This window comes from Microtus oregoni, unplaced genomic scaffold (genome assembly GCF_018167655.1).
Source record: "Microtus oregoni isolate MIOR12 unplaced genomic scaffold, Mior012 000003F_ref0000135, whole genome shotgun sequence".
Taxonomy (NCBI): Eukaryota; Metazoa; Chordata; class Mammalia; order Rodentia; family Cricetidae; genus Microtus; species Microtus oregoni.
In genome coordinates, this window is record NW_024543062.1 from 26,415,396 (window position 1) to 26,441,044 (window position 25,649).

The following is a 25,649-nucleotide window of genomic DNA, read 5'->3' on the forward strand; positions in this document are numbered from 1 at the left end:
CGAAGAGCAATCAGGGTTCCCTGACCTGTGGGAAGCCCAAGGACTGCCCACCTCTATCCAGGTCTCGTAAAAGTGGTTTTTTTTTTTTATTTGTCTTTCTATTTATTTTGGAGACAAGGTTTTACTATGTATCCCTGGCTATGCTTGAACTCACTATTTAAAACAGCCTGGCCTCTGGGCTAAGAAAGACCCTAGCTCTAAATAAGAACATAATAAATGTTTGTTACACTCTACAATAAGTTTTTTTCTTTGTAAAAGAGATTTATTTTATATGTATAAATATTTTTGCCTGTGCCGTATTTATTTTGCTATGTCCATGCAATGCCCAGAAGAGGGCATCAGATCCCCTGGAGCTAGAGTTAATGTATAGTTGTGAAGAAACATCTTATAGGTGCTGAGAACCGAACCCGGGTCCTCTGGAAGAGCAGCCAGTGCTCTTAACCACTGAGCTGTCTCTCCAGCCCCTCCATTCCATAATAATGTATTTTTGTGCTACTTTTCTTTGCTTTCTGATTTCATTTAATGAATATGTATTTTTAATTAAAATATACACACACGTATTCATACCTTGTCATTGGAAAACAGGCCAACACCAATCTATGCAGAACCCATGAAAAATAAGGACATTTTATCCCATTATTCTGAAACGGGTTCTGCTGGGAACTTTCCGATGGACAGTGAGTGACCGGCAGCCAGCAAGTGGCTCAATTGAGCTGACCCTAAGAGTACAAAGAGCAAATGGTGTCTCATTGGTTAATAGTCCTGATTTTACTACCTACCTTAGTTCTTTCGTGAATATCTTACCTTGGTTCCTCCCTCTTCCAGCCGAGCGGAAGCCCCCCCTCTTCAACATGAACGCCATGAGCGCCCTCTACCACATCGCCCAAAATGACTCCCCCACGCTACAGTCCAGAGAATGGTAAGACGTTGCCAAGAAATCACTGTGGATATCTGACATGCTTATTAAACTACATGTTACAGGTCTGCCCTAAAACACTATTGCATCCTTCCTTCCATCACAGCAATAGTAAGACTGATGTCCCACGAACAGTGTACCTTTGTATATGTATGCATGCACACACACACACACACACACACACACGTACACATTCACACACAGGCACGCGCACACACATGCACACACATGCACACACACGCACACACACGCACACACACGCACACACATGTACACATGCGCGCGCACAGGCGCGCACACACATGCACACATACACACACACATGCACACACACACACACACTGGGAACATATGCCCTGCTACCTCCCTTCCACACCTCATCCCTTAGGTCCTGCTATCTCATCCGTAGTTCTTAGCAGCTGAGAGGCCCTGGCTGATATCATTGTCTCTGTGTTATCAGAATGGGCTGGGACAGAACATGTTACTCTCTGTCCAGAAGATGTGTCATTCACGGCCCAAAACCATGGCACGTTTGTAATTCTTGGGGCCACAAGAGTCACAGAGAATGAGCCATCTGACAAGAGTGGACACAAATGAAGCCTCCAAGAGAGGACTTAGTTTTATTCAGAAAGTGCATTTCCAGGTTCTCTGCCCCCGTGCGCTTTTATGTTTACTCTTTAGAGATCGCGCATTCTTTATTCCCACTTTGCTACTCCATGCAGAATGCGCATCAGGGGTGTGATATCTCTGATCACATACAAGTATGGTGTTTTTGTTTTCTGATCTAGTTTGTGATTTGGCCTATCCTCACTTATGGGTATGACTGCATCGAATAGCTGGGACAGTGTCCACCTCATTATCCAGAAGAATTCATTTTTACTGCCATAACTTGAAAATGGTCTCGGTCCCCTGATATTTCAAAATGTCATATGAAAAGGAATCTCCTGGCTGGGGAGATGGCCCAGTCATCAAAGTCTTGTTGTGTATACAAAAAGATGTGAATCCAGAGCCGGGTGGTGGCGCACGCCTTTAATCCCAGCACTCGGGAGGCAGAGGCAGGCAGATCTCTGGGAGTTCGAGGCCAGCCTGGTCTACAAGAGCTAGTTCCAGGACAGGAACCAAAAGCTACGGAGAAACCCTGTCTTGAAAAATCAAAAAAAAAAAAAAAAGATGTGAATCCTATCCCCAGAACCAATGCAGAAGCTGGGCCCCAAAATTCCAGGGTGGGGAGATGAAGGAATCTCTGGGGCATACTGGCCAGCTGGTCTAACCAAATCAGTGAGCTCCAGGTTCAGTGAGAGACCCTGCCTCAAAAATAAGGTGGAGGGTGGCTGTGAGAGACACTTGATATCAACCTCTGGCCTTTCACACATGCACAGACGCGAATGCACACACTCACGCACACACACACGCATATGTGCACACACTTACACACAGCATGCACCTACACAGTCTCCCAAGTTGCACAGAGCTCCCTCCCGTTCACTTTGCCTTCCGTATGCTGCGTGTCCCACGGTCCCTCACAACTCTCCTTGCTGTGTCCCCTCACACAGGACCGACTCCTTCAGGAGATTCGTTGATTACTGCTTGCAAAAAATACCTCAGGAGAGACCAGCTGCGGTGGAACTGTTACGGGTAATTTTTCTAGTTTCCATCTGTGCAGGGGCCACAAAGCGTGGCCATGGGGCAGTTGGTCAGTTACTCCATGGCCGAGCTCTGATGCGCTGGCTTATGGCAAGTTACTAACTCAAAGATGAAAACAGGCATAAAAATGGGACGGTTCTCAGGATCCACGTCCTTCCTGCCGTTCCCCGCCACTCCCGTGGGTAGTGTTTGTCTCCCACCTTCCTGCTTTGTCTTAGTACGGTTTCTCCTCCCTGCACTGCTTGCTGTCTCAGGGATTTGCTGACCGAACTTGAATTGAGCTCTCAGGATAATCTGACCAAAACACCAGTGCCAGCTCTGAAAATCTCAGTTAGGTCAGCGTCAGCTCCAGGCAGTGAAGGTGTAGGGTGACAATCTAAAAACAGATGCTCGGGGGCTGGAGAGATGGCTCAGTGGTTAAGAGCATTGCCTGCTCTTCCAAAGGTTCTGAGTTCAACTCCCAGCAACCACATGGTGGCTCACAACCATCTGTAATGAGGTCTGGTGCTTTCTTCTGGCCTGCAGACATACACACAGACAGAATAATGTATACATAATAAATAAATATTTTTAAAAAAATAATAAATAAAATAAAAACAGATGCTCGGGTGGTACAGTTGAGCTCCAAGAGGCCATGGTGGCATGCCTGTGAACCTACCACATGCGCAGTCTGATCTTCTGATCCTCCTGTCTCCACCTCCCGGCACTGGTGTTGTAGAAATATACTATAACCACACCCAGCTCCGGAGGTAGAGGCAAGAGCATCAGTAGTTCAAGGCCAGCCTTGGCTACCTGAGAGCCTATCTCAAACAACAACAAAAAGTTTCCATTCTGTAATGTTTTTCTTTTACTTTTCTTTGACTTCTTTTTTTATGAATATGCACTGGTTTGATTTGAACCTCACAGTCCTGAGCCTATCTTTGGATGTTGCATGTTGATTTCATGTGATGTTGCTGTGGTTCATCAACATTTGTGTAGTAGATGGGAATCTGTCATAGTGTGAACATTTCCTGCTTGGCGTAGAATAATCCCGATCTCTACCCTTTTATGTGTGCATGCTTATTCAGTTCTGTTGCGTGTTTCACCTTCAGAATGGATTCTTTTATGAGCAGTTTTGTTTGTTGGTTTGTTTATGAAAAAACCCAGAAGGGTTGTATGACTCAAATGTATCAGGCCTAAAACAGTGGCAGCTGCGGGCCTGGAGAGACAGCTCAGTGGTTCAGAGTGCTGGCTGCTCTTGTGAGGATGGGGTTCAGTTCCCAGTACCCACCCAGCAGCTCACACCTGTGACTCCAGTTCCAGGGCATCCAGCACCCCCTTTTGGCCTCTGCAGGCACTGCACATACATGTAGTGCACAGACATACGTATGTGCAGGCAAAACACCCCACACACAAAGTAAGTTGTAAACATTCACACATACAAAATAAAAATAAATGCATTTTTGACTGGGGAGATGACCCTATAGTAAGAGCACTTGCTGTACAAGTGTGACGTCCCGAGTTCTGATCTCAGCACCCACATGAAAAGCAGGGCAGGGCTACATGCGCCTATAACCTCGGTGTTGTTGGGGGCAGAGACAGGAGGGACACTAAGGCTTTCTGACCAACCACCATCCTAGCTCCATATTTAATAAGAGACACTGCTTCAAAGGAATAATACAGGAAGTGGTAGAGCAAGACACCCGACATCCTCCCTAACCTCCTCCTGTGCACACATATCACACACACACGGACACACAGAATGGTTCTTGTGTGATGCTACTGTGACAACATGAACAGTGGGCTACTCACTGCAGTCAGGATCTGAGGACAGATCAAAGTCCAACCTGGTGAGCCATGAGTTTTCCCTGGGTACTTACAGCAGCAGAAATGACTCAAAGACCGCGGCAACACCAAAGCCCACCCCAGCGCAGGTGACAGGTCACCAAAGCTCGATACCTGGAGCATGCGGTACAGCCTACAGGCAACTCAATAGACCAGAGAGTGTCCTCTCCAGGTACCTCAACTGGTCTGAGAGTAACCCTCAGCAGTCCGTACTGTGGACATATGCTTGGGGAGGGAAGGCTAATGAATCTGGTCAGCTTCAGGGACTTCCTGAGGCCTTTGAGTTGTTTCCTCCCTGAGTTTAAGGAGCTTCCCTGTAGAATGGAGTGTTTCACCTCTGCTTAGAACATGCTGCTGTTCTTGGAAGACTTTAACCTAAGAGGAAGCAGCTATGCAGAGGGCTGATCCCAGGGCCTGGTGAGTGCTGGGAAAGTGGGCAGCTGTGCATGCTGGAAGTGGGAGCTATGCAGCCGCTCCCAGCCTCTACCCCCTTACATAGATCTTAGGTGGGAATGCACACCACCAGACTGCCCTGGAGTCCACGGCCTCCCTGGCCAAGTGTGAGCATTTGAATTGCACTGCTTAGATTGATGAAAAAAAAAATGTTTCTGGTTGTGGCTTTAGTGGTTTTTGGTCTTTTTGTTCTGGATTTTTTTTTAGGATTTTTTTCAACTTTGGGTTGTTTTCATTTGGTTTGGAGGTCTTGGGTAATGTTAAAGGTCAAAGCCAGGGCCTCACCCCATAAGGCCAGCACTGTGTCTACAGAGCTGCACACACAGGCAAACACACACGCACACATGCAAGCCCCTCTGGATATAGTTTTTTTTTTAAGATTTATTTATTTATTTATTATGTATACAGTATTCTTGGTATTCTGTCTGCAGGCCAGAAGAGGGTACCAGATCTCATTACAGATGGTTGTGAGCCACCATGTGGTTGCTGGGAATTGAACTCAGGACCTCTGAAAGAGCAGTCAGTGCTCTTAACCACTGAGCCATCTCTCCAGCCCTTGAGCCATCTCTCCAGCTCCTGGATATAGTTTTAAGTTTTATTTCTCATCACTTAGACAAGTCTCTTCCCTAAGCTGCAGCACCATTTCTGTCTCCTGCTCTATGTCCTCTCTGATCATGGCCACTTGTCTATTAGGTGTTGATTTTTTCCTTCACTAATGCATAATGAATCTTGGAAACATCTTTTTTTCTTTCTTTCCTTCTTTCACTCTAGCGTTCTTTTTTAAATTAAAACGTCTTTAATTGAAATAAAAGTGATTACATCACGTTCACCACATCCTGTCCTCCCACAAGCTTCCTCCCTCAAACCCCTCATATTCCCCAACCTCAAGTTGACAGGCTTTTTTATTATTCTTATTACAGATGTATGTTGTAGATAGATGATAGATAGATAGATAGATAGATAGATAGATAGATAGATAGATAGATATGTGTGTGCACGCACGCACAAATATATAAAAATATAACCTGCTGAGTCTATTTTTGTTTGTGGTGTATAGTTTGCAGGCTGATCACTCTGCCTTAGACAACCACTGATGGACTCGTCCCCGGGAGAGGCTAATTCTCCTTCTCCCAGTAGTCAGCTGTTGCCTGCAGTTCTTTGTCCAGGGATAAGACCTCACGAGAGATTTCTCTCTTCCATGGTAGCATGTCCCTTCATATTGCCATTGTTCTGGTCTTGTCCGTGCAGCCTTTTCTAGGAGAGACTGTCTCACAAGAGACTTCCTGGTTGGTGTTCTGCCTCTTCCAGTCTTCCCCCCTCTCTTCCATGGTGTTCCCTGAGCCATAGATGCAGGAGCTATGATGTGGATATAGAAGTTGGGACTTAGGTGCCCGTTTCTATGGATGTCTGCATTCTGTACAGTTGTAGTTTCCTGTGATGAGGGATGGCACTCACCGTTATCTGTGGGTACAAGGAGAAGATTTAGACTATGGTAAAGAGTTACACTGGCCTGGCGAAGTGTCGCTAGGACTTCATTACCCCCAGGCTAGGTTTCTAGCCCCAGGCATGGTTGCCCCCTGCCGAGTGGGCCTTAGGGCAAATTGGACAGCTGTTGGTTGCCACCAATGCGTGAGTGCCACTTCTTAGGCCATAAAGGTGTAATATCCTGCCACTCTGGTGATTGTCATGGTTCCTATGTGCTAAGTCATAGGTGCAGCTGGCTAGGCCTGTTTAATTGCTTCCTTCTGTTGGCACTTACATAATAATTTCTGGAATCACAGAAGCTAGGTCACAGGAAAGAGACACTCAGTTCAGTTTCAGCTCAAATGACATGATTCTGGAGTCCTGAGTGTGTGGTGTCTTCAGCAATAGAGGTCTACCCTCAACCCTTGAGAGGCAACCTAGGGCTATGTATATAATCTATATTGTTTTGGGAGTCACTAAGACTACCCTGCTCGACTGTTATAAAGAAGGTTTCTTGTGCCTAGAACTGGGACTTTTGTTAACCCCAGAATCAACTATAAAAATCAGTAGGCCTTTATGTCTACCAAGAACAAGCAGACTGAGGAAGAGATCATGGACACACTTCAAAAAATAACATCAAAAAAAGAGTTTCTGAGTAAACCTAACCAAGGATGTGAAAGACCTCTGCAATAAGAGCTTCGGGTCTCAGGACTAGAGAGGTGGCTGGACACATAGTTGAGAATACAAGGTTCAGGAGCCTGGTGTGGTGGCACACGCCTTAAGCCCGGCACTCAGGAGGCAGGCACAGGCGGATCTCTGAGTTCGAGGCCAGCCTGGTCTACAAAGCAAGTCCTAGGACAGTCAATGATACACAGAGAAGCCCCTTCTTGAAAAATCAAAACAAAACAAAAAACCAAAAAAGATCATAAGCTGCTTTTCTAGAGGACCTGGGTTTGCTCCCCAGCATCCACATGGTGGTTCACAGCTGTCCCACTTAGTCCCCGACACATAAAATAAAGAAAAAAAAAAACTTCAAATCTCTGAAAAAAGAAATTAAGAAAGACACTAGAAAATGCAGATATTTTTTGATAAGCCATCTTTTCCTCATATTTTCTTCCTGGTATTAAAATGTCACATTTACATTGAATAATTTAAATATAGAACTAAGGTAAAAATTATCAAAATGTTTGAAAAGCACAATGTGATATGATAAATAGTGGCAAAATTAAAAGAAGAAATAAATAAAAAGAAGTGGAGAAAACTAGGACCAGGAAGCATCAATCAGTGTATTAATGTTCCTATTTTTCAGATAAAATATAGTGTTTTGATACAGGTAACCCCACTCTCTTAAGCCTTGTGTGATTTTCCTCTTTGTTTTTTTTTAAATATTTATTTATTTATTATGTATACAATATTCTGTCTGTATGCCTGAAGGCCAGAAGAGGGCGCCAGACCTCTTTACAGATGGTTGTGAGCCACCATGTGGTTGCTGGGAATTGAACTCAGGACCTTTGGGAGAGCAGGCAATGCTCTTAACGGCTGAGCCATCTCTCCAGCCCCCCTCTTTATTTTTTGACATGTTTCATTACACTGACATGTTTAGACATATTTACCTTGAGAGAGAATTGTGCACATGAGCACGCGTGCCCCAGCACATATCGCCTGCTCTCCGCTCTTCCACTGTGTGAGTCCCAGCTGTCACACCTAGGTCATCATCAGTCCTGATGGCAGTCATCTTTACCCATTGACCCATCTTGCTAATCCTCTCCTTAATTTAACTACACTCATTTACTTACTGATTTGTTTATTTATTAAAGATCACATTTGTACCCAGGTTGTTTCATTTTTTTAATTTTTAAAATTAAAATATAATTACATAATTTCCCCTCTTCCCTTCCCTCCTTCCAGTCCTTGCCCTCACAGGGTTTTCTCTCAAATTCATGAATCTCCTTAATTTTAAAGGAAGATTTAGGAACAGATAATGCTGGTAGTGAAAAAAATTATAACTCAAATGAAGCAATTTCTTTATTGCACTCTCTTCTAATTCTGTTCAGTTCATGTACATCTTCGGCTTTATAGATAATACTTAAATTAGAATCTATGATATGGTTCCCATTTGAATTTTTTTTAAAAAAAAGTTTTTGTTCTGGGGTGGGGAGGAATTGATAAGACCTAAATTGACCTCCTAAATTTTACAATATTTTCTTCTAGATGATGGAATTTGGAATTCTCTTGTTTACTTTCCTTTAGCCATTTTTCTATATTATTTGAATCTTTAAACATTGTAAAGAACAATAAGGTTGTTTTATTATTTTGTTGTTGTTTGAGACAGGGTCTCAATATGTAGCTTTGCTTGGCCAGGTACTCACTGTGTAGACTAGATTGGCCTTAAACTCACAGAGACCTTCCTGCCTCTGCCTCCCAAATGCTGGGATTACAAACATGAGCCAGCCTGTCTTTCAAATTACTCTCTTAAAGGACCTTTTGACTGCAGGGGTATGGAGAGCAATGAGGGTGTGAGCGTGCAGACAGAATATGAGCAAAACACAGGCATGGCAGCTGCAGGACCAGGGCCAGCCATCCTCTAGATTGCGCTGTGCACAGGAAGGACCAGTCTGGAATTAAAGCAGGAGTCCAGTGAGACCGTCCTTACGCAGTAGACAGAGAGATGCACCTAAGGCATTGAGGGCCTCTGTGTTTCAGATGCATACTCAGGTGAGGGCTGACTCATCTCATACTGTGAGGTCTGGGATGTTGAGACAGAGGTACCCCTCACATCCGACGTGTGACTCAGCATCATCACTCTCAACCCCAGACACTCTTCCTGCCTTCTCCACAGCTTGTGTCCCTTGTCTTCTCTGGTGCAAAATGACCGCCACAACTCCAGGACTCAGGTCTTTATTCCAGACCAGGAAGGAGATCGTCAGGCAAAAGACAAAACACTTTTCTTTCCTTACACATCTTGCCTTTTGATCTCAAAAAGAAACCTCAGAAGCTTCTGCCTGTGTGTGCTCGGCTGCTGTTCACTACCAATAGTGAGAGAGGATGGGGCAGGGTGCAGCCTCTCAGAGACCCTGATCCCTTGCTTTTGTCTGTCCAGTTCTTTAGTGGGTGAGAGCCCACAGGAGCCCTGGCCGCTGATAGACTGAAGAGCTGCCATGTTTCTTGTCTCAATCGTATGACCAGTAAGCAGTCCATGCAGCATTCCTCACTGTGTGTCTGACAGAAAGAGAAAACAAGGCTGGTGAGAGGCAGAGGCTGAATGAAATGTGGCAGGGATAGTTCGTCCCCTCTCAGCTTTGGAAGGGACAGATCCGTCTATCGTTACTTACGGTTCTTGAGATTAGTGGTTTTTTGCGGATTTTGTTTGTTTTGTTTTAGGTGTATGAGTGGTCGCCTTCATGTATATATGTGCACTATGTGCACCCTGTGACCACAAAGACCAGAAAAGGGCATCAGATCCCCTAGAACCCGAGTACAGATGGTTGTGAGCCATCGTGCGGATGCTGGGAACTGAACTCAGGTCCACTAGAACAGTAGCCGGTGCTCCCAACCACTAAGACATCTCTACAGTCCTAAGTTCTAGTGATTTTTTATTACATTGTTTATGATAAAATAAATCTTAGGGGATAATATTATTCAAGAGCAAAGGGAATATTTTGTTAATTGATGTGACGATTGTGGAAATCAGTGTGGAGTTTCCTAAGAAAACTACAAACACCACCAATAACAAAAGGCTGTTTTTGACCCAACATACCCTCCTCCAAGTTCATATCTATAAGAAATGGAATTCATTATTTTGTGAAGCTATCTGCATCCCATAAGTACTATAGCACTACCCCTAGAAACCAAGGTATGGAAACAATCCCACATGTCCATCAATGGGATAAAAGATGAGGGAACTGTGATACGCGCACACACACACACACACACACACACACACACACACACACACATACACAATACAGTTGCTTTTTTAGCCTGGGAATAGGAGTTCCAGCCAGACATGGTGCTACACAACTGTAAGCTCAACACTTGGGAGTGGAGGCAGGAAATCAGAGGGCTACATAATGAGTTCAAGGCCAGCCTGGACCACAGGAGACCCTATCTCAGAGGAGAAGAGAAGAGGAGAGAGAGAGAGAGAGAGAGAGATTCTATGATATGTGACAACATGGATGATTCTGTACGGCGTTCTACAAGTAAGAGAAACCAGATATACAGAGAAAGGCACCAAACAACATTGTGTACCTGCAGAATTTGCATGGCTTTTTAAAATCAAAGATACAGATTAAAAAGGAGAAAGATAGTTTCAGAGATGGAAATGAGATTTGGGCCTGATGGTGCAGTACGGGCTTGCCACCAAGACTGAAGATCTGAGTTTAACCCTCAGGGCCCACATGGTAGAAGGAGAGAACTGGCTCCAGCAGGTTGTCCTCTGGCCTGGACACTTGTGTGTACACATACAAATAAATATGTAAAAGAAAATTGGGAGGCTGAGGTTTCAGCCCAGTGTTTTACTTATACAATACCCTCAGTATTGAGACCTAAGGTCAGACCTGAAAAAAACGTAGATGTCATGCAAATTTTGAAGACAGTGAGGTTTAGGCACCTTTGCTACATACAGGAGAATGGGAAATGATGGTGTAGTAACTGCCTTCTATTACTTCACCAAAGTAATCACCAAAGCATCACGTTGTATACCATAAATATATATAATTAAAAAGAGAAACTGTCTTAGACAGAGTCTCATGGTGTAGCTCTGGCTGGCCTAGAACTCACTATGTAAATCAGGTTGGCCTCCAACTCACAGAGACAGAGAGAGACCCCTTGCTTATGCTTCCCAAGTGTTGGGATTAAAATTGTTTACTACCCTGCTTAACAAAACAAAAACTAACAAACAAAAAGTTTCTTGTGGAGTCCTTAGAGCCGAGTCTGCAAAGGGGAGCCTGGGACAGAATGTAGAAGCATTGTTATCTTTTTAAGAGAGAGTCCCCATGAGGGACACCAGCCTCAAGATCACATTTAATTCTAAGGTCTGTGAACCTGTTCCCTCTTCCCTGCCTACTTATATGGATACATTGCTCATGAAGATAAGGCTTGCTCACCATCTATGTTTCCTCCCCTGTCAATCAGCACGACTTCATTCGGAGGGAGCGGCCACCACGGGTCCTCATTGACCTCATACAGAGGACAAAAGATGCTGTTCGAGAGTTGGACAACCTGCAATACAGAAAAATGAAGAAGATTCTCTTCCAGGAGACTCGAAATGGACCCTTGAATGAGTCACAAGAGGAAGAAGAGGTAGGTCCCCCCAGTTTCAGCTAGGACACTTTGGAGAATGAGGGCAGAATAGGTGTTCTCTCCCCTGAGGAAGACTCAAAGAGGGACAGAGACACAAAGGCAGCAATTCTTACTAAGGCAGATGTGAAAAGAGCTTGGCGTCCAGCAGGGGTCAGGGGTATCATGGGGTGGAGTAGGCATTCATGAATGGGCACAGCATGAATTTTTAAATGTATTTTTATTTGAGAATTCCACACATGCATACAAAGCCTTTTGGTCGCATTCAGCCCCTGTTCCCCCTCCAGCTCTTTCAAGACCATCCTACCTACTCTTAGTTAGGGTTTCTGTTGCCATAAAGAGACACCATGACCACGGCAACTCTTATAAAGGAAAGTATTTAATTGGGTATCTCACTTACAGTTCAGAAGTTTAGTTCATAATCTTCATGGGGAAAGTATGGCAGTGTACAGGCAGACAAGGTGCTAGAGCTGAGAGTCATCACATCTTGATCCAAAGGCAACAGGAAGTGAACCTACTCACTGGATGTGGCTTGAGCATAGGAGACCTCAAAGCTCACCTCCACAGTAGCACACTTCCTCCAACAAGGCTACACCTACTCCATCAAGGCACACCTCCTAATAGTGCCACCCCCTTTGGGAGCCATTTTCTTTCAAAACACCACATTCCACTCCCTGGTCCCCAAAAACTTGTATCCATATAATAATGCAAAAATGCATTTGGTCCAGCTTCAAAAGTCCCCATGGTCTATAACATTCTCAAACTTATTTAAAAATCTAAAGTTTAAAATCTCTTTTGAGACTTATGGAGATCTCTTAACTGTAATCCCCTGTAAAAATCAAAATCAAAAAGCAGATAACATACTTCCTACATATTAATGACACCGGATATACATTATCACTTCAAAACGTAGGGAAGAGAACATAGTGAGAAAATACAGGATCAAAGCAAGACCAAAACCAGCTGGGCAAACTCCAAACTCTGCATCTCTATGTCTGATATCAAAACACTCCTCAGATCTCCAACTCCTTCCAGGTCTGTGGACTGTAACATACTTCTGTCTCTTGGGCTGGTTCCACTCCATTAGCTACTCTCCTCAGCAGGTATCCCATGGCTCTGGCATCTCCAACATCTTGGGTTCTCCAAGGCAATCCAGGCTTCACCTTCACTCAATGGCCTCTCTAGGCCTCTGTTCAGGGACATGCTGACACATGCCTGGTCTCATCAGTGTTCCTTAGTTATGGAGGAAGATTTTATAACCCCTTTCTTCTATCCTTGAAGCCAGAACCATGTGGCCAAAGCTGCTTACAGGGGCTGGAAAATGGTCCCCTTGATCAAGTAGATCTTTACCAGCTTCTGGTTTTCCATGATTTCCTGCACTGCCTAAACTTGGCTGTTTAGGAACTTGCTCTGTAGACCAAGGTGACCTCAAACTCAGCTGCCAGCCTCAGCCTTGCCTTCCCAGTGATGAGATTAGAGACTGTACCACCACACCTGGCTCCAAGCTTTTCTTTAATTCCTTTTCACAAGTTGGAAATTTAGCTGGGTGGGATCTTGCCCTGAGGTCACCACTCCCTCTATTCCATTTCTTAATCCATTTATCTCCTTGAACACAGGATTTTAGCTCTAATTCTAATTCCTGGTGCCCGTTTTCTCATTTTATATTTTTATTTGCTCAGCTTGCTCCTTTTCATTATGAATCTTCATTAGGGTTAATACTAATAACCAAATGACAAAGTCTACACTAGGCTGTTTTGAGATTTCCTCTGCCAGTGGAATTATTTCAGAACTCTTCACTTTAGCCTCAGGTAGACTCTTCATACAAGGACAAAAAGCAGCCATATTCTTAAGAAAATATCATAAGACCAGTCTCTAGGTCATACTAACATTCTTCTCTGAAACCTCTTGATCGTCACAGTTCAAATCATTCTCAGCACCATTATCTTTCATGTTCCTACTAGTATGGCCCATTAACCACTGCTTTCCTAGCCTAAAATACCAAAATCCAAATTCCTCCAAACAAACACATGGTTAGGCCTATCATAGCAGTACCCCAGTCTCTGGTACCAACTTCTGTCTTAGAATTTCTATTGCTGTAAAGAGATACCATGACCACAGCAACTCTTATAAAGGAAAATATTAAATTGAGGAGGTGATATACAGTTTCGGAGGTTTAGTCTACTAACATCATGGTGGGGAGCATGGAGGCATGCATGCAGACATGGTGCTGGAGAAGGAACTGCTGCATCTTGATATGCAGGCAACAGGAAGTAGACTAAGACACTGGGCTGTATCTTGAGCATATATAAGACTCAAAGCCCACCCCCTAGTGACACACTTCCTCCAGGGAGACCACACCTACTCCAACAAGGCCACACTTCCTAAGAGTGCCACTCCCTTGGGGGGCCATTTTCTTTCAAACCACCACACACCCCTAAATTCCCAATTTCACATCTCTCTTTTTTCCTTTTGATCTACTCCATCTAATTAATGCTGCCTATGTATACATCAGTATAAGGTGATCCACTGGAGCTCATCAACCTTCCAGGGGTCACATCATAAAACTGACTCTTTCCCCCAGCAGCCTTCCGCTGTCAGTAACTCTCAGCTGGTGGTGAGGCTGTGCCCCTCCTCCATCCAGGGCTTGGTCCATTTTAGACTCAGGTAAGCTCTGTGCTTGGGAGGACCATCCTGGTTGCAGCCACCAGTCCACTCGTGAGTTAAGAGGTGAGGGTTGGGTCCCTAGGAATAGGAAAAGGTAGACTTGCTAACATGTGGCTCTCAATGAAAGAGAAAGTGATGGAAGTGGGGTTTAAGGATAACAAGGAGGCCACTTGTTCGTTTCCCTGCCGCCCAACAGCTCAGACCAGAAAGAACCACACAGAAACGGTATTAATTAAATCACTGCTTGGCCTATTTGCTCTAGCTTCTTATTGGCTAGCTCTTACATATTATGTTAACCCATCTCCGTTAATCTGTATGTCGCCACAAGGCTGTGGCTTACCAGGTAAACTTCTGGTGTCTGACTCCTGAGGGGCTACATGTCTTCTCACTGACTCTGCCTTCTTTTTCCCAGCATTCAGTTTAGTTTTCCCCGCCTAGCTCTACTCTACCCCATCAGGCCAAGACAGTTTCTTTATTAACCAATGGTATTCACCGCATACAGAGGGGAATCCCACACCATAAGGGGACTAAACAACTTGAACATGTGTGGCCTGAAAGTGTGTGAGCTTCAGGGAATGGCTGGGCATGGCAGTACATGCCTACCATCCCAGCACTTAAAGGCAGAGGCAGGAGGATTGTGGATTTGGGGCCTGCTTGAGAGAATAAGGGTGGGTTGAGGTTATTCAGGGGTCTCTTGACACCATGTACATATGAGTTTTCAAAGGAAAGATGACTTTCTGGCCTTTCACCAGCTAAAAGAATTGGATGAGAGCCAGTTAGATGGTTCAGCTGACAAAGGTCTGTGCTGTCAGCCTGAGTTAGACCTCTCAGGCCCACATGGTGGAAGGAGAGAACAACTCCTGAAATTATCCTCTGACCCCCACAAGGCCACCATAGCGCATGTGCTGTGGCATACGCATACACACGTGTACACATACGTACATACACACACACGATAAACTTAGAAAAATAACCAAATAGTGAGGAAGTCAGTGTTATTTTTTAACTTTCAATGAAACAATTATTTTATCAATAAAAAATTCAAAAAATAAAAATTGAACTATAAAAATCTCTTAATCAGTATAGACAATTAATATCCCACTAATTGAGAAAATGAATGCATTAAAATGTGACATATTAATAGTAGGGTGTGGAAGCATGAGTCTTTAATCCCAACACTAGGGAGGCAGAAGCAGGCTGATTTCTGTGCATTCAAGGCTAACTTGGTCTAAAGATCGATTTCCAGGCCAGCCCTGACTACATACTGAGGCCCTGTCTTAGTGACAGTGTCCTTTGCTTTACAGAAGCTTCTCAGTCTCAGGAGGTCCCATTTATTCAATGATGCCCTTAGTGTCTGTGCTGCTGGGGTTATACGTAGGAAGTGGTCTCCTGTGCCCATGTGCTGTAGAGTACTTCCAACTTTCTCTTCTATCAGGTTCAGTGTGTTCGGACTGATATTGAGGTCTTTAATCCATTTGGACTTGAGTTTTGTGCATGGTGATAGATAGGGATCTATTTTCATTCTTCTACAGATTGACATCCAGTTTTGCCAGCACAATTTGTTGAAGATGCTCTCTTTTTTCCATTGTATACTTTTAGTTCCTTTATCGAAAATCAGGTGTTCATAGGTTTGTGGGTTAAAGTCAGGGTCTTCTATTCGATTCCATTGGTCGACTTCTCTGTTTTTATGCCAATACCAAGCTGTTTTCAATACTGTAGCTCTGTAATAGAGTTTGAAGTCAGGGATGGTAATGCCTCCAGACAATCCTTTATTGTATAAGATTGTTTTGGCTATCCTGGGTTTTTTGTTTTTCCATATAAAGTTGATTATTGTCTTCTCCAGATCTGTGAAGAATTTTAATGGGATTTTGATGGGGATTACATTGAATCTATAGATTGCTTTTGGTAGAATTGCCATTTTTACTATGTTGATCCTCCCAATCTAAGAGCAGGGGAGGTCCTTCCATTTTCTGGTGTCCTCTTCAATTTCTTTCTTCAAAGACTTAAAGTTCTTGTCAAATAGATCTTTCACTTCCTTGGTCAGAGTTACCCCAAGATATTTTATGCTATTTGTGGCTATCGTGAAAGGTGATGCTTCTCTGATTTCCCTCTCTGCTTCCTTATCCTTAGTGTATAGGAAGGCAACTGATTTTTTTGAGTTGATCTTGTATCCTGCCACATTACTAAAGGTGTTTATCAGTTGTAGGAGATCTTTGGTAGAGTTTTTGGGGTCGCTTATGTATACTATCATATCATCTGCAAATAACGAAAGCTTAACTTCTTCCTTTCCAATACGAATCCCCTTGATCCCTTTATGTTGTCTTATTGCTATTGCTAGAACTTCAAGCACTATATTGAGGTATGGAGAGAGTGGACATCCTTATTGTGTTCCTGATTTTAGTGGGATGGCTTTATGTTTTTCTCCGTTTAATTTAATGTTAGCTGTCGGCTTGCTGTAAATAGCTTTTATTGTTTTTTGTTTTTTGATACAGGGTTTCTCTGTGGCTTTGGAGCCTGTCCTGGAACTAGCTCTGTAGACCAGGCTGATCTCGAACTCACAGAGATCCGCCTGCCTCTGCCTCCCGAGTGCTGGGATTAAAGGCGTGCGCCACCATCGCCCAGCTGTCTACATTTTGTATCACTGAGTGATCACTTGTATCCTCATGTCTCCGTAGCAATTTACTGTCTGTTTGTGTACAGTAGGGTTTGAAAATAGGGCTTCTTTGTAACTAAATTGACTTAGTGAATTTAATCCTGTTGGGGAGGAGCCTCTTGTATGATCATAACTGCTGACTTCACACTTTCACCCCGTCCACTGTTAGTCTCTGTCCTGACAGGAGTAGGTACCAATATTATTTCACAGAGATTCTTAATGAGATCACCGAGGAAATCATGACAGAGTTGCTTAAGGGAGACAGGATTTAATTACCTAGCTCGGACAGTAGAGTTTATCCCCCACCTCATGCAGTTATGCACTAAGGTCCTGCAGGGGAGCACGCACACCACTGTCCCCTCTAAAGAGCTTCTCCACTGCACGCCAGTTCAGGATCATCAGTTTGGTGTCCTCAGTGTCGCCACTTGGCATTCCCAGAGAACCCGCCTGGACTCATGACACATACTGGGAGCAATCCCACAGTGTCGTGGTCATGTGTGTTGGGGGAAGCCCTGGGATGGTAGCATTTGGAGACTTGAGACCCATAAGCAGAGTGGCCCCGGGGAGGCAGGAAGTGAGTGTGAGATGTCTGGTCATGGTAGAGTGTCCCCAAAGATCCTCCATTTAAAAGATGACAAGCGAGGCATAGGGACCTCAGTTCCATCCCCAGAACCCATAGTTTTTTTTAAAGCCAGGAATCTTAGCGCCTGTTTACAAATAGCTCTAGGGAGGCAGAAAACAGGAAGATCCTGGAGCTCATTGGCCAGCCAGTCTAACCTACTTAGTGAGCTCCAACCAGAAAGACCCTGTCACAAAATTCAAGGTGAATGGCTCTTTGTGATCAACACTCAGGGTTGACCTGTGTCTACTATTCATGTGTACACACACACACACACACACACACACACTTGATCTTTGCACACCAACAAAAGAGCAGTTTGCTGCTGCAGATTTAATGCTCAGTGGCCCAGCCAGTAGGTCAGCACTTGATCTCCAGGTATTTTGGTTTTGAATCCCAGTGCCCATTTTTACAGGACAGTGAACACGGAAGCAACCTGAACAGGGAGGTGGACAGCTTGGGCAGCATCCACTCTATCCCCAGCGTGTCAGTGAGCACAGGCAGCCGGAGCAGCAGTGTGAACAGCATGCAGGAGGTCATGGACGAGAGCAGCTCTGAGCTCGTCATGATGCAGGAAGATGATGGCACTATCAACTCCAGCTCCTCCATGGTACACAAGAAGGTAGGTATCACAGGGCCCTCACAAGCCAGGGTCGGGTGGCCCCAGCAAAGCCAGGTCAGGACATGCTGCTTTCAGGAGGGTGGGTTTCCTCTTTGCAACCAAAGCAGGGAATGAAAAGAACAGGAAGAAGACTTCTGATGGATTGGCAGAAGACCCTGTTGGCTGCACCTCTCGGTTTCACCATCTCTCGTTGTTCTGATAGCTGGCACCATCCAGCAGAATGGTAAAGAAATTACTAATATTAATATACTGAGCATATTAGCACAGTGTCTAGAATCCTAGCCTCTGAAAGGCTGAGGCGGGGGATTGCCAGAAGTTCAAGACTGCCCTGTGGTACATTGAAAATAGTAGGCCAACCTGGACTACAGAGTGAAATTCTGTCTCAAGGAAGAAGGAAGGAAGGAAGGAAGGAAGGAAGGAAAGAAAAGAAAAGAAAAACAAACAAAAAATGGACTGGAGAGATTGCTCAGAGGTTAAAAGTACTGGTTACTCTTCCATAGGACCTGGGTTCGATTCCCGGCACCAACATAGTGGCTCACAACCATCTGTAACTTTAATCAGGTGGTTCTGACACCTTCTTCTGGCCGCAGACACCAGACATGCACAATACATATGCAAGTAAAACACCTATACCCATAAATAAATAAATTTTTGAAAAAGAAAAAAGAAAGAAAGTTGAGTGTGGTGGCGCACGCCTTTAATCCCAGCACTCAGGAGGCAGAGGCAGGTGGATCTCTGTGAGTTCGAGGCCAGCCTGGTCTACATAGTGAGTTCCAGGACAGCTAGAGCTACACAGAGAAACCCTGCCTTGAAAGAAAAAAAAAAACAAACGGAAGAAGAGGAGGGGGGCTGGAGAGATGGCTCAGAGGTTAAGAGCACTGACTGCTCTTCCAGAGGTCCTGAGTTCAATTCCCAGCAACCACATGGTGGCTCACAACCATCTGTAATGAGATCTGGTGCCCTCTTCTGGCATACAAGCATACATAGAAGGAATGCTGTATATATAATAAATAAATAAATCTTTAAAAAAAAAAAGAAGAGGAGGAGGAGGAGGAGGAGGAGGAGGAGGAGGAAGAAGAAGAAGAAGAAGAAGAAGAAGAAGAAGAAGAAGAAGAAGAAGAAGAGGAAGGGAGGAAAACAGGAAGGTCAAAGCTGTCCCTGGCACCTCACAGAGGAAAGCAGCTCATCCTTACAGAGGAAAAGATCCCCTGTAAAGCAGTGACCTCCACACCTCAGGCATTAGACTCAAGAGGCTAAGACTGGAGGATGGCAAGTCCAAGGCTTTTCAGGGCTACGGAGTGAGTGCCAAGATCAACAGCTTGCCTTGTCTCAAAATGAAAAGCCGAAGACAAAACAGCAACAGAATTTATTGTTTTTTCTCTTCTCCTAAGGCTCTCTACCAGCTAACTACAGTTACAGAGTTTGTTTGTTTGTTTGTTTGTTTGTTTTGTGGGTAGGGCACACATGTGCATGATCAGAGCACATGGGGATCAGAGGAAAGCATGCAGAAGCTGATTCTGTCTTTCCCCCATGGGGCGTGGTGGCAGGCAAGCTAGCTTATCCTGTTGACTATTTTGACCTCTGAATGAATGGTTCTGATTAAGGATGTCTGTCCTAGTTTCTTTCTGTTGCTGTGATAAACTCCAAGACCCACAGCAACCTGGGGAGCTCTCAGATCACACCCCATCTCTGATGCAAGTCAGGGGAGGAACTCAAGAGCTGAACCTGGAGGCAAGAGCTGATGCGGGAACCACAGAAGGATGCTGCTTACTGGCTCGCTCCCCATAACTTGCTCAGCCTGCTTTCTTATAGCATCCAGGACTACCAGCCCAGGACTAGCACTGCCCACGATGGGCGGAGCCCTAACGCACAGACTTGTCTGTGGGCCAGTCTGATGGGGGCGGTTTGTCAATTGTTGTGGTGACAAAAACCTAGCCAGCAGGATGCTCATTTTATACAAACCTACCATAAAGTTAAAACTTTTAATGAGAACCGTTGAAGGTTTGCTTACTTCAGAGTCATTGTTCTGACTTGAGGTCAGCCTTCCACAGTAGAAAATTAGAGAGAAAGGTCACTTGTCACTTAAGATTTTATTTATTTTATTTCATGTATATGAAGTGCCGCATGTATTGTCTGCATGCATGTATATATGTAACATGTGCATGCAGTACACATGGAAACCAGATGCTTGACCCTCCTGGAACTGGAGTCGTAGGTCATTATGGATAATGGGAACAGAATAAGGGTCCTCTGCAAAAGCAGCGAGTGTTCTTAACCTTTTGTGCCCACGCATGCTCACGCACACACGGTTATTTTTTTTTTTAAAGTATCTAAGCCATTTGTGTGTAGTGTTCTTGCAAAATTTGTTCTGGGTAACAGGAAGATTTACTCAACTAGGGAAACAATGGCTGTGTCCCCTCAGAGCTATCCAAGCTGGGCAAATTAGCCAGGGCTAGATGCTTGCTCCTGCCTGAGCCATCGAATGTGGACAGGGAGGGGCGCGCACCAGCTGCACTCACTCACAGTGGGCTCCGCTCCCACTGACACAAGAAAGAGGAAGACAATCCAGATTGTGATTTCCTGTAACAGTCCCATTTGCCCGGGTTGTGTCCACAGTCTCAGGAAAGCCTGTTCTAGTCCTTGTCCCGTTGTCCTAATTGTTTTCTTTATAGTATCTGCCAGTGTATAAAATTACATTATGCACCAGGTTTAGTGGAAGCCTTTCATCCCTCTGCCATCCCCGCATCCGAGAGGCTGCCATGGCACAGTCACGGGATCAAGTCCTGCCTGGCTGCACAGGAAGACCCCGTCTCAAAACCAAACAGAGCGCTCACTGGCTAAGAGCACTGATCCCAGCACCCACATGACAACTCACAACCATCTATAATTCCAGCTTCAGGGGATCCAACCACCTCTTCTGGACTTTAAGAGCGCCTTCACATACATAGTGCACATAAACTCATACAAGCAAACACACATGAACAAAATCTAAAAAGAATAAGACAGAGCGCTTAGGATATAGCTCAGTAGTGTACGCTTGCCTTGCATGTGCAAGGTCCTGGGTACAATACCCAACATCAGAAAAAAACATATTTATGTATTATAACATATATGTATATATGTATCAATCCAGCTCCAAGGAAAGTGGAGATCTTCTTCTGGCTTCTGAGGGCCGCAGCACACATGTGGCATGTGCAGGCACACACCCACACACACACATAAATAAAACTGTCAATCCTTAGAACATGCACACATGTGTAATAGATTAACTTATCTACCATCTATGAATGGAACGTAAATTTTCCCACTTGTCTGGGACAAGGTAGACTGTCCGTAAATGCATACCACGTGAGGGAGTAAGTGACAAGTTCAGAGCCAGACACACAACAGCATTACGGTCAGGGGTGTGAAACACAAATTCAAGGAGTAGACATCTCCAGTATCGCCTTTAAGACTTGAAGAAGCTACCTGAGTAGAGTTTGTCTGCTAACACCTAAGAAGCAGTAACATGCTTGACACCAAATACAAGAAAATCCTTACAACCAAGCAGAACGTGCGGTGCTCTGACCATAGGCGGAGGACAGATTCCTGTTCTGTGCAGAACGTGAGGTGCTCTGACCATAGGCAGAGGACAGATTCCCGATCTGTGCAGATCGTGCAGTGCTCTGACCATAGGCAGAGGACAGATTCCCATTCTGTGCTGCACTTGATCTTGGCCAGAGGTCGAAAAGTGACCTACCTGTCATCTTGGAAGATGACCATTCTATCAAACTCACGTTTTAAAAATTCCTAAATATGCATTGATTATAGTTGCGTTATTTACATATGCACATGTATTTAAATACATGCAAATGAATCTCAAGAATGGGATGTTAAAATAATGAATTCCAATTCATTTTAATTGTTGGTAAAACAATTGAAAAACTCAAAATTTAAAAGGTTGTTTACTGACCACAAGAATATTTGTGTCACTTCTAGTAATTGATCACTTCTTTAGTATACCCTGCTTTAGTATATATTCTCTGGACTCCTTTTCCTGTGCAAAGTAATGGATTTGGTTATGGCATTTTTACTCATATGTGTCACTAATATGTTCTGGTCTTTTGTGTCCCATGTAGAACCTATGTACAGGCCATGGGTGTGAACTCATTCCTGTGAAATTTACTATATATGTCTGTGTCTGTGTGTGCATGTGCACACGTGCGCTGCACACCAGAACGCATATGTGGAGGTCAAAGGACAGGTTTCCATCAGTTCTTCCCTTCCACCATGTGGGTCATCAGGCTCAGCAGCAAGTGCCTTTACCTGCAGAGCCATCCCACCAACCCTGTTGCCCTCTTTGAAAACCAGAGAACAGCTTTCCCCAATGTTTTGAGAGGGTAGGGTGTCCTCAGTGCCCTTTGCTCCTTAGCCCGGCCGTTCTGCAGTGCAGAGGGCCCGCGTCGCCGCTGCTGCTTCCTCTCACATGCAGCAGAGAGGAAAGGAAGGAATGACGCTGCAGGAGTGTCCTGCAGTCATGGCTTTGTCCTCAGCCTGCTCCTCGCCATCTTCCCTCCCTAGCTTTCTGGTTCAGATCCACCTTTCCCTTCCAGCTCCATCTAGCAGCCTCAGAAACCAGGTCTGATGGCGGGCGCACCTTTAATCCCAGCACTGGGGAGGCTGAGGCCTGGGGATCTCTGTGAGTCTGAAGCCAGCTTGCTTTACATACTGAGTTCCAGGCAAGTGCGGGCTACACAGAGAGACCCGTGTCTCAACAGAGCAAGCGTGGTATTTTGAAGTGAGCAGATGAGGCACGGTGAGCTTGCTGGCCCCTCATCCACAGACAGGTCAGGGAGGGTACCTGTAGAGACCCGGTCAGAGAAAAGCTGCTTCGGGTCACACCCATGGGTTGTGTCACCTGGGTCACCATGTAGAGCTTCTGGCACAACAGAGTAACAGACTTCAATGAATTACAAATATGAATTCTGTTAAATAACCCAAGAGAAAACGTCATTTTCTCATAATCTCCTCAGACATATCCTAGACATGTGGCCATAAGGTAGTTCTGTCCTGGGTAAAGCTTCCGTCTAAATAAAAGCAGTGTCTTAGGGGTGCAAATGTAGTTCCATTGATGGAGTGCTTACCAGCAAGCACAGATCCCCAGGATCCATTGCCAGCTCATACGTGTCATCTTGGAAGGGGTAATGGCAGAGACAGGAGAACCCCAGGGTTTGCTGGCTGGCCCATCTGAATGCCTAGGTCAGCGAGAGACCCTGCCTCAAAAACCACGGTTGGAAACAATAGAGGAAGACACCACTGTTGACCTCTGGCTTCCATGCGTGCTGGCATGCAACACGCACACACACACACATGCATGCACATGCATACACACATGCACACACACACATGTGCACACACATGGTAATTCCAGGACATAAGTGTTCCTCTTGTGTGATATATTTCACTCTTTTATATAAAAATGTAATTCTTTTTTTTTAAAAAAAGGCAATGGTGTAATTTTTACCTGCCTGTAATTTTAATACTCAGGATGCTGAGGCAGGAAGATTGCAGATTCAAGCCAGTCCGAGCTACAAAGCAAAAAATTTAATAAACCATACAATTTAAGGAAAAGCAAATTTGTCACATAGACTGTAAGAGGGCACTGAGCAGGCAGTAGCTGGAATTCTGCCCACAGGTCAACGTCAGTTTTTTTTAATCTAAGGAAATATTTCTGTTGTGTTTTCCAATGAGCACACGTGTAGATTTGCCAGATTAAAATACATGGACTTAAAATGGGTCCCTAATCCCAAAGAAATTTCAAGGCACTATTTCATGTGTTGCTGAATAATAATAGCCCATTATTTTTTATTTATTTAGTGTACTTGCACATGTGTGTATGTGTGTGTGCCACAGTGTTTGTTAAGCACAAGTTTTGACACTTGGGAGGCAAGTACCACTCCCCACTGAGCCTGCCTCTCCAGCCCCAACAATGACATTTTAAAGGTAAATCCCCACCAAGACACATATTTGGTCTTGGTAGAGCACAGCGTGGTGTTTGCCCTTCGTCTCACAGAAACATTCCTCAGAGACGGCAGCCCTCAGCCACTCATGGGCGCTAGCCGGCTCTCACTGCTACTGCGTTAACTGACCCTTCAGTGGCTACTCCGAAATCGTGCCCAACTCAGAAACTGTGAGCACCACATACAGCAGGTAAACCCTGCGGGCCTGAGACTTGAAGGGACAGCGAAGGTGACGCACCACTGTGTTTGGGTTTCAGGTCCCAAGACACATTCTCCTTATTTTTAAATAGCTCATTAATTGGATTGGGGAACTTCACCCTTTTTTAATCCAGTGAGATCGAATGTTTGAACATTTTTTCCTTGGGCCTGGGAATGTCATTCAGTGTTAAAGCGAATGGTTGCCCAAAAAGACAAAATACAAGAAAGCCAGATATATATGGCCACCCCTTTAATCCCAGGACTCATCAGAGGCGGATGGATCTCTGAGTTCCAGGCCAGTCATAGCAAGACCTTGTCTCAAAATAAGTAAATAAATAAAATATAAACAAACAGACTTCCTTCCCTGCTGCGCAGAAAGTGGGCGTGGCCTGTGTTAGGATGGCTCACGGCCCTGACATGTGGCCGCTCTCATACTAGATCAGAGATGGTGACCTAGTGCCAAGCCGCCCAGCAAATCTAAGACTTCTCTTCCAAACAGTGGGGCCAGTGTGCTGGCTCAGTGGGTAAGAGCACTGGCTGCCAAGCCTGACGACCTGAGTTCAATCCCCGGGGCCCACAGTGTGGAAGGTGAGAACTGACTCCTGAAGTTGCCCTCTGACCTTACACACGTGCCATAGCATGTACACACACACACACACACACACACACGTAAATAAATAAATGTAATTCTTAAAAGGAGGTAAGGATAAAGCAAAGGTTCACATATGTTTTAGATAAAGGAATTTGTATTTAAAGTAAATTAAAATTCTGGACCTTGTCTTTGAACTAAAGTGACATCCTAGCTTTTTTTTCTCTTTCTCTAAGACAGGTTTCACACTGTGTGCAGCACTTCTAGCACATACATTGGTGGGTTATTTAACGTGTCAATAACAATAAAAAGTGATGTCAGATTTTAGCTTTCAGAATGTATTCCAATTTCCATACATTTAGCACACACATAAAAAAATCTGTGACTTTTAATTTGATAATCAGGGTCCTAAACCTAAAATATTTTGCTTGTTTGGTTGCAGATTTTTTATTTATAATTTTTTGTTTGCTTGTTTTGTTTTGTTGAGTTAGAGGCTTACTAATGTAGCTCAGGCTGGCCCCAAACTACCCTGTCTCCTTAACCTCCTGAATGCTGGGATTATAGGCACATACATCACCACACCCTGGGATCTAGTTTTATTACATATGGATATTTGTGAATGGTTTTTGTTTTGTTTTGTGATGTGAGCACTGTGGCTTCTGGTGCCACTGGCTGTCTTTGCGCGTGAAGTCACCACCACTTGGAT

General features: G+C 44.5%; 1 protein-coding gene across 2 annotated transcripts in view; it reads left to right on the plus strand.

The window, feature by feature from the left end:
• The window catches only part of Taok3 (TAO kinase 3), a 184,463-nt gene that overhangs the window by 118,235 nt on the left and 40,579 nt on the right, over positions 1-25,649 (plus strand). For both annotated transcript variants that reach the window (XM_041647302.1, XM_041647308.1), the window contains 4 exons: positions 826-919; positions 2,470-2,551; positions 11,435-11,602; positions 17,951-18,157. In XM_041647302.1, the coding sequence (XP_041503236.1) occupies positions 826-919; positions 2,470-2,551; positions 11,435-11,602; positions 17,951-18,157 (551 nt within the window). The remainder of the gene's footprint in view (positions 1-825; positions 920-2,469; positions 2,552-11,434; positions 11,603-17,950; positions 18,158-25,649) is intronic.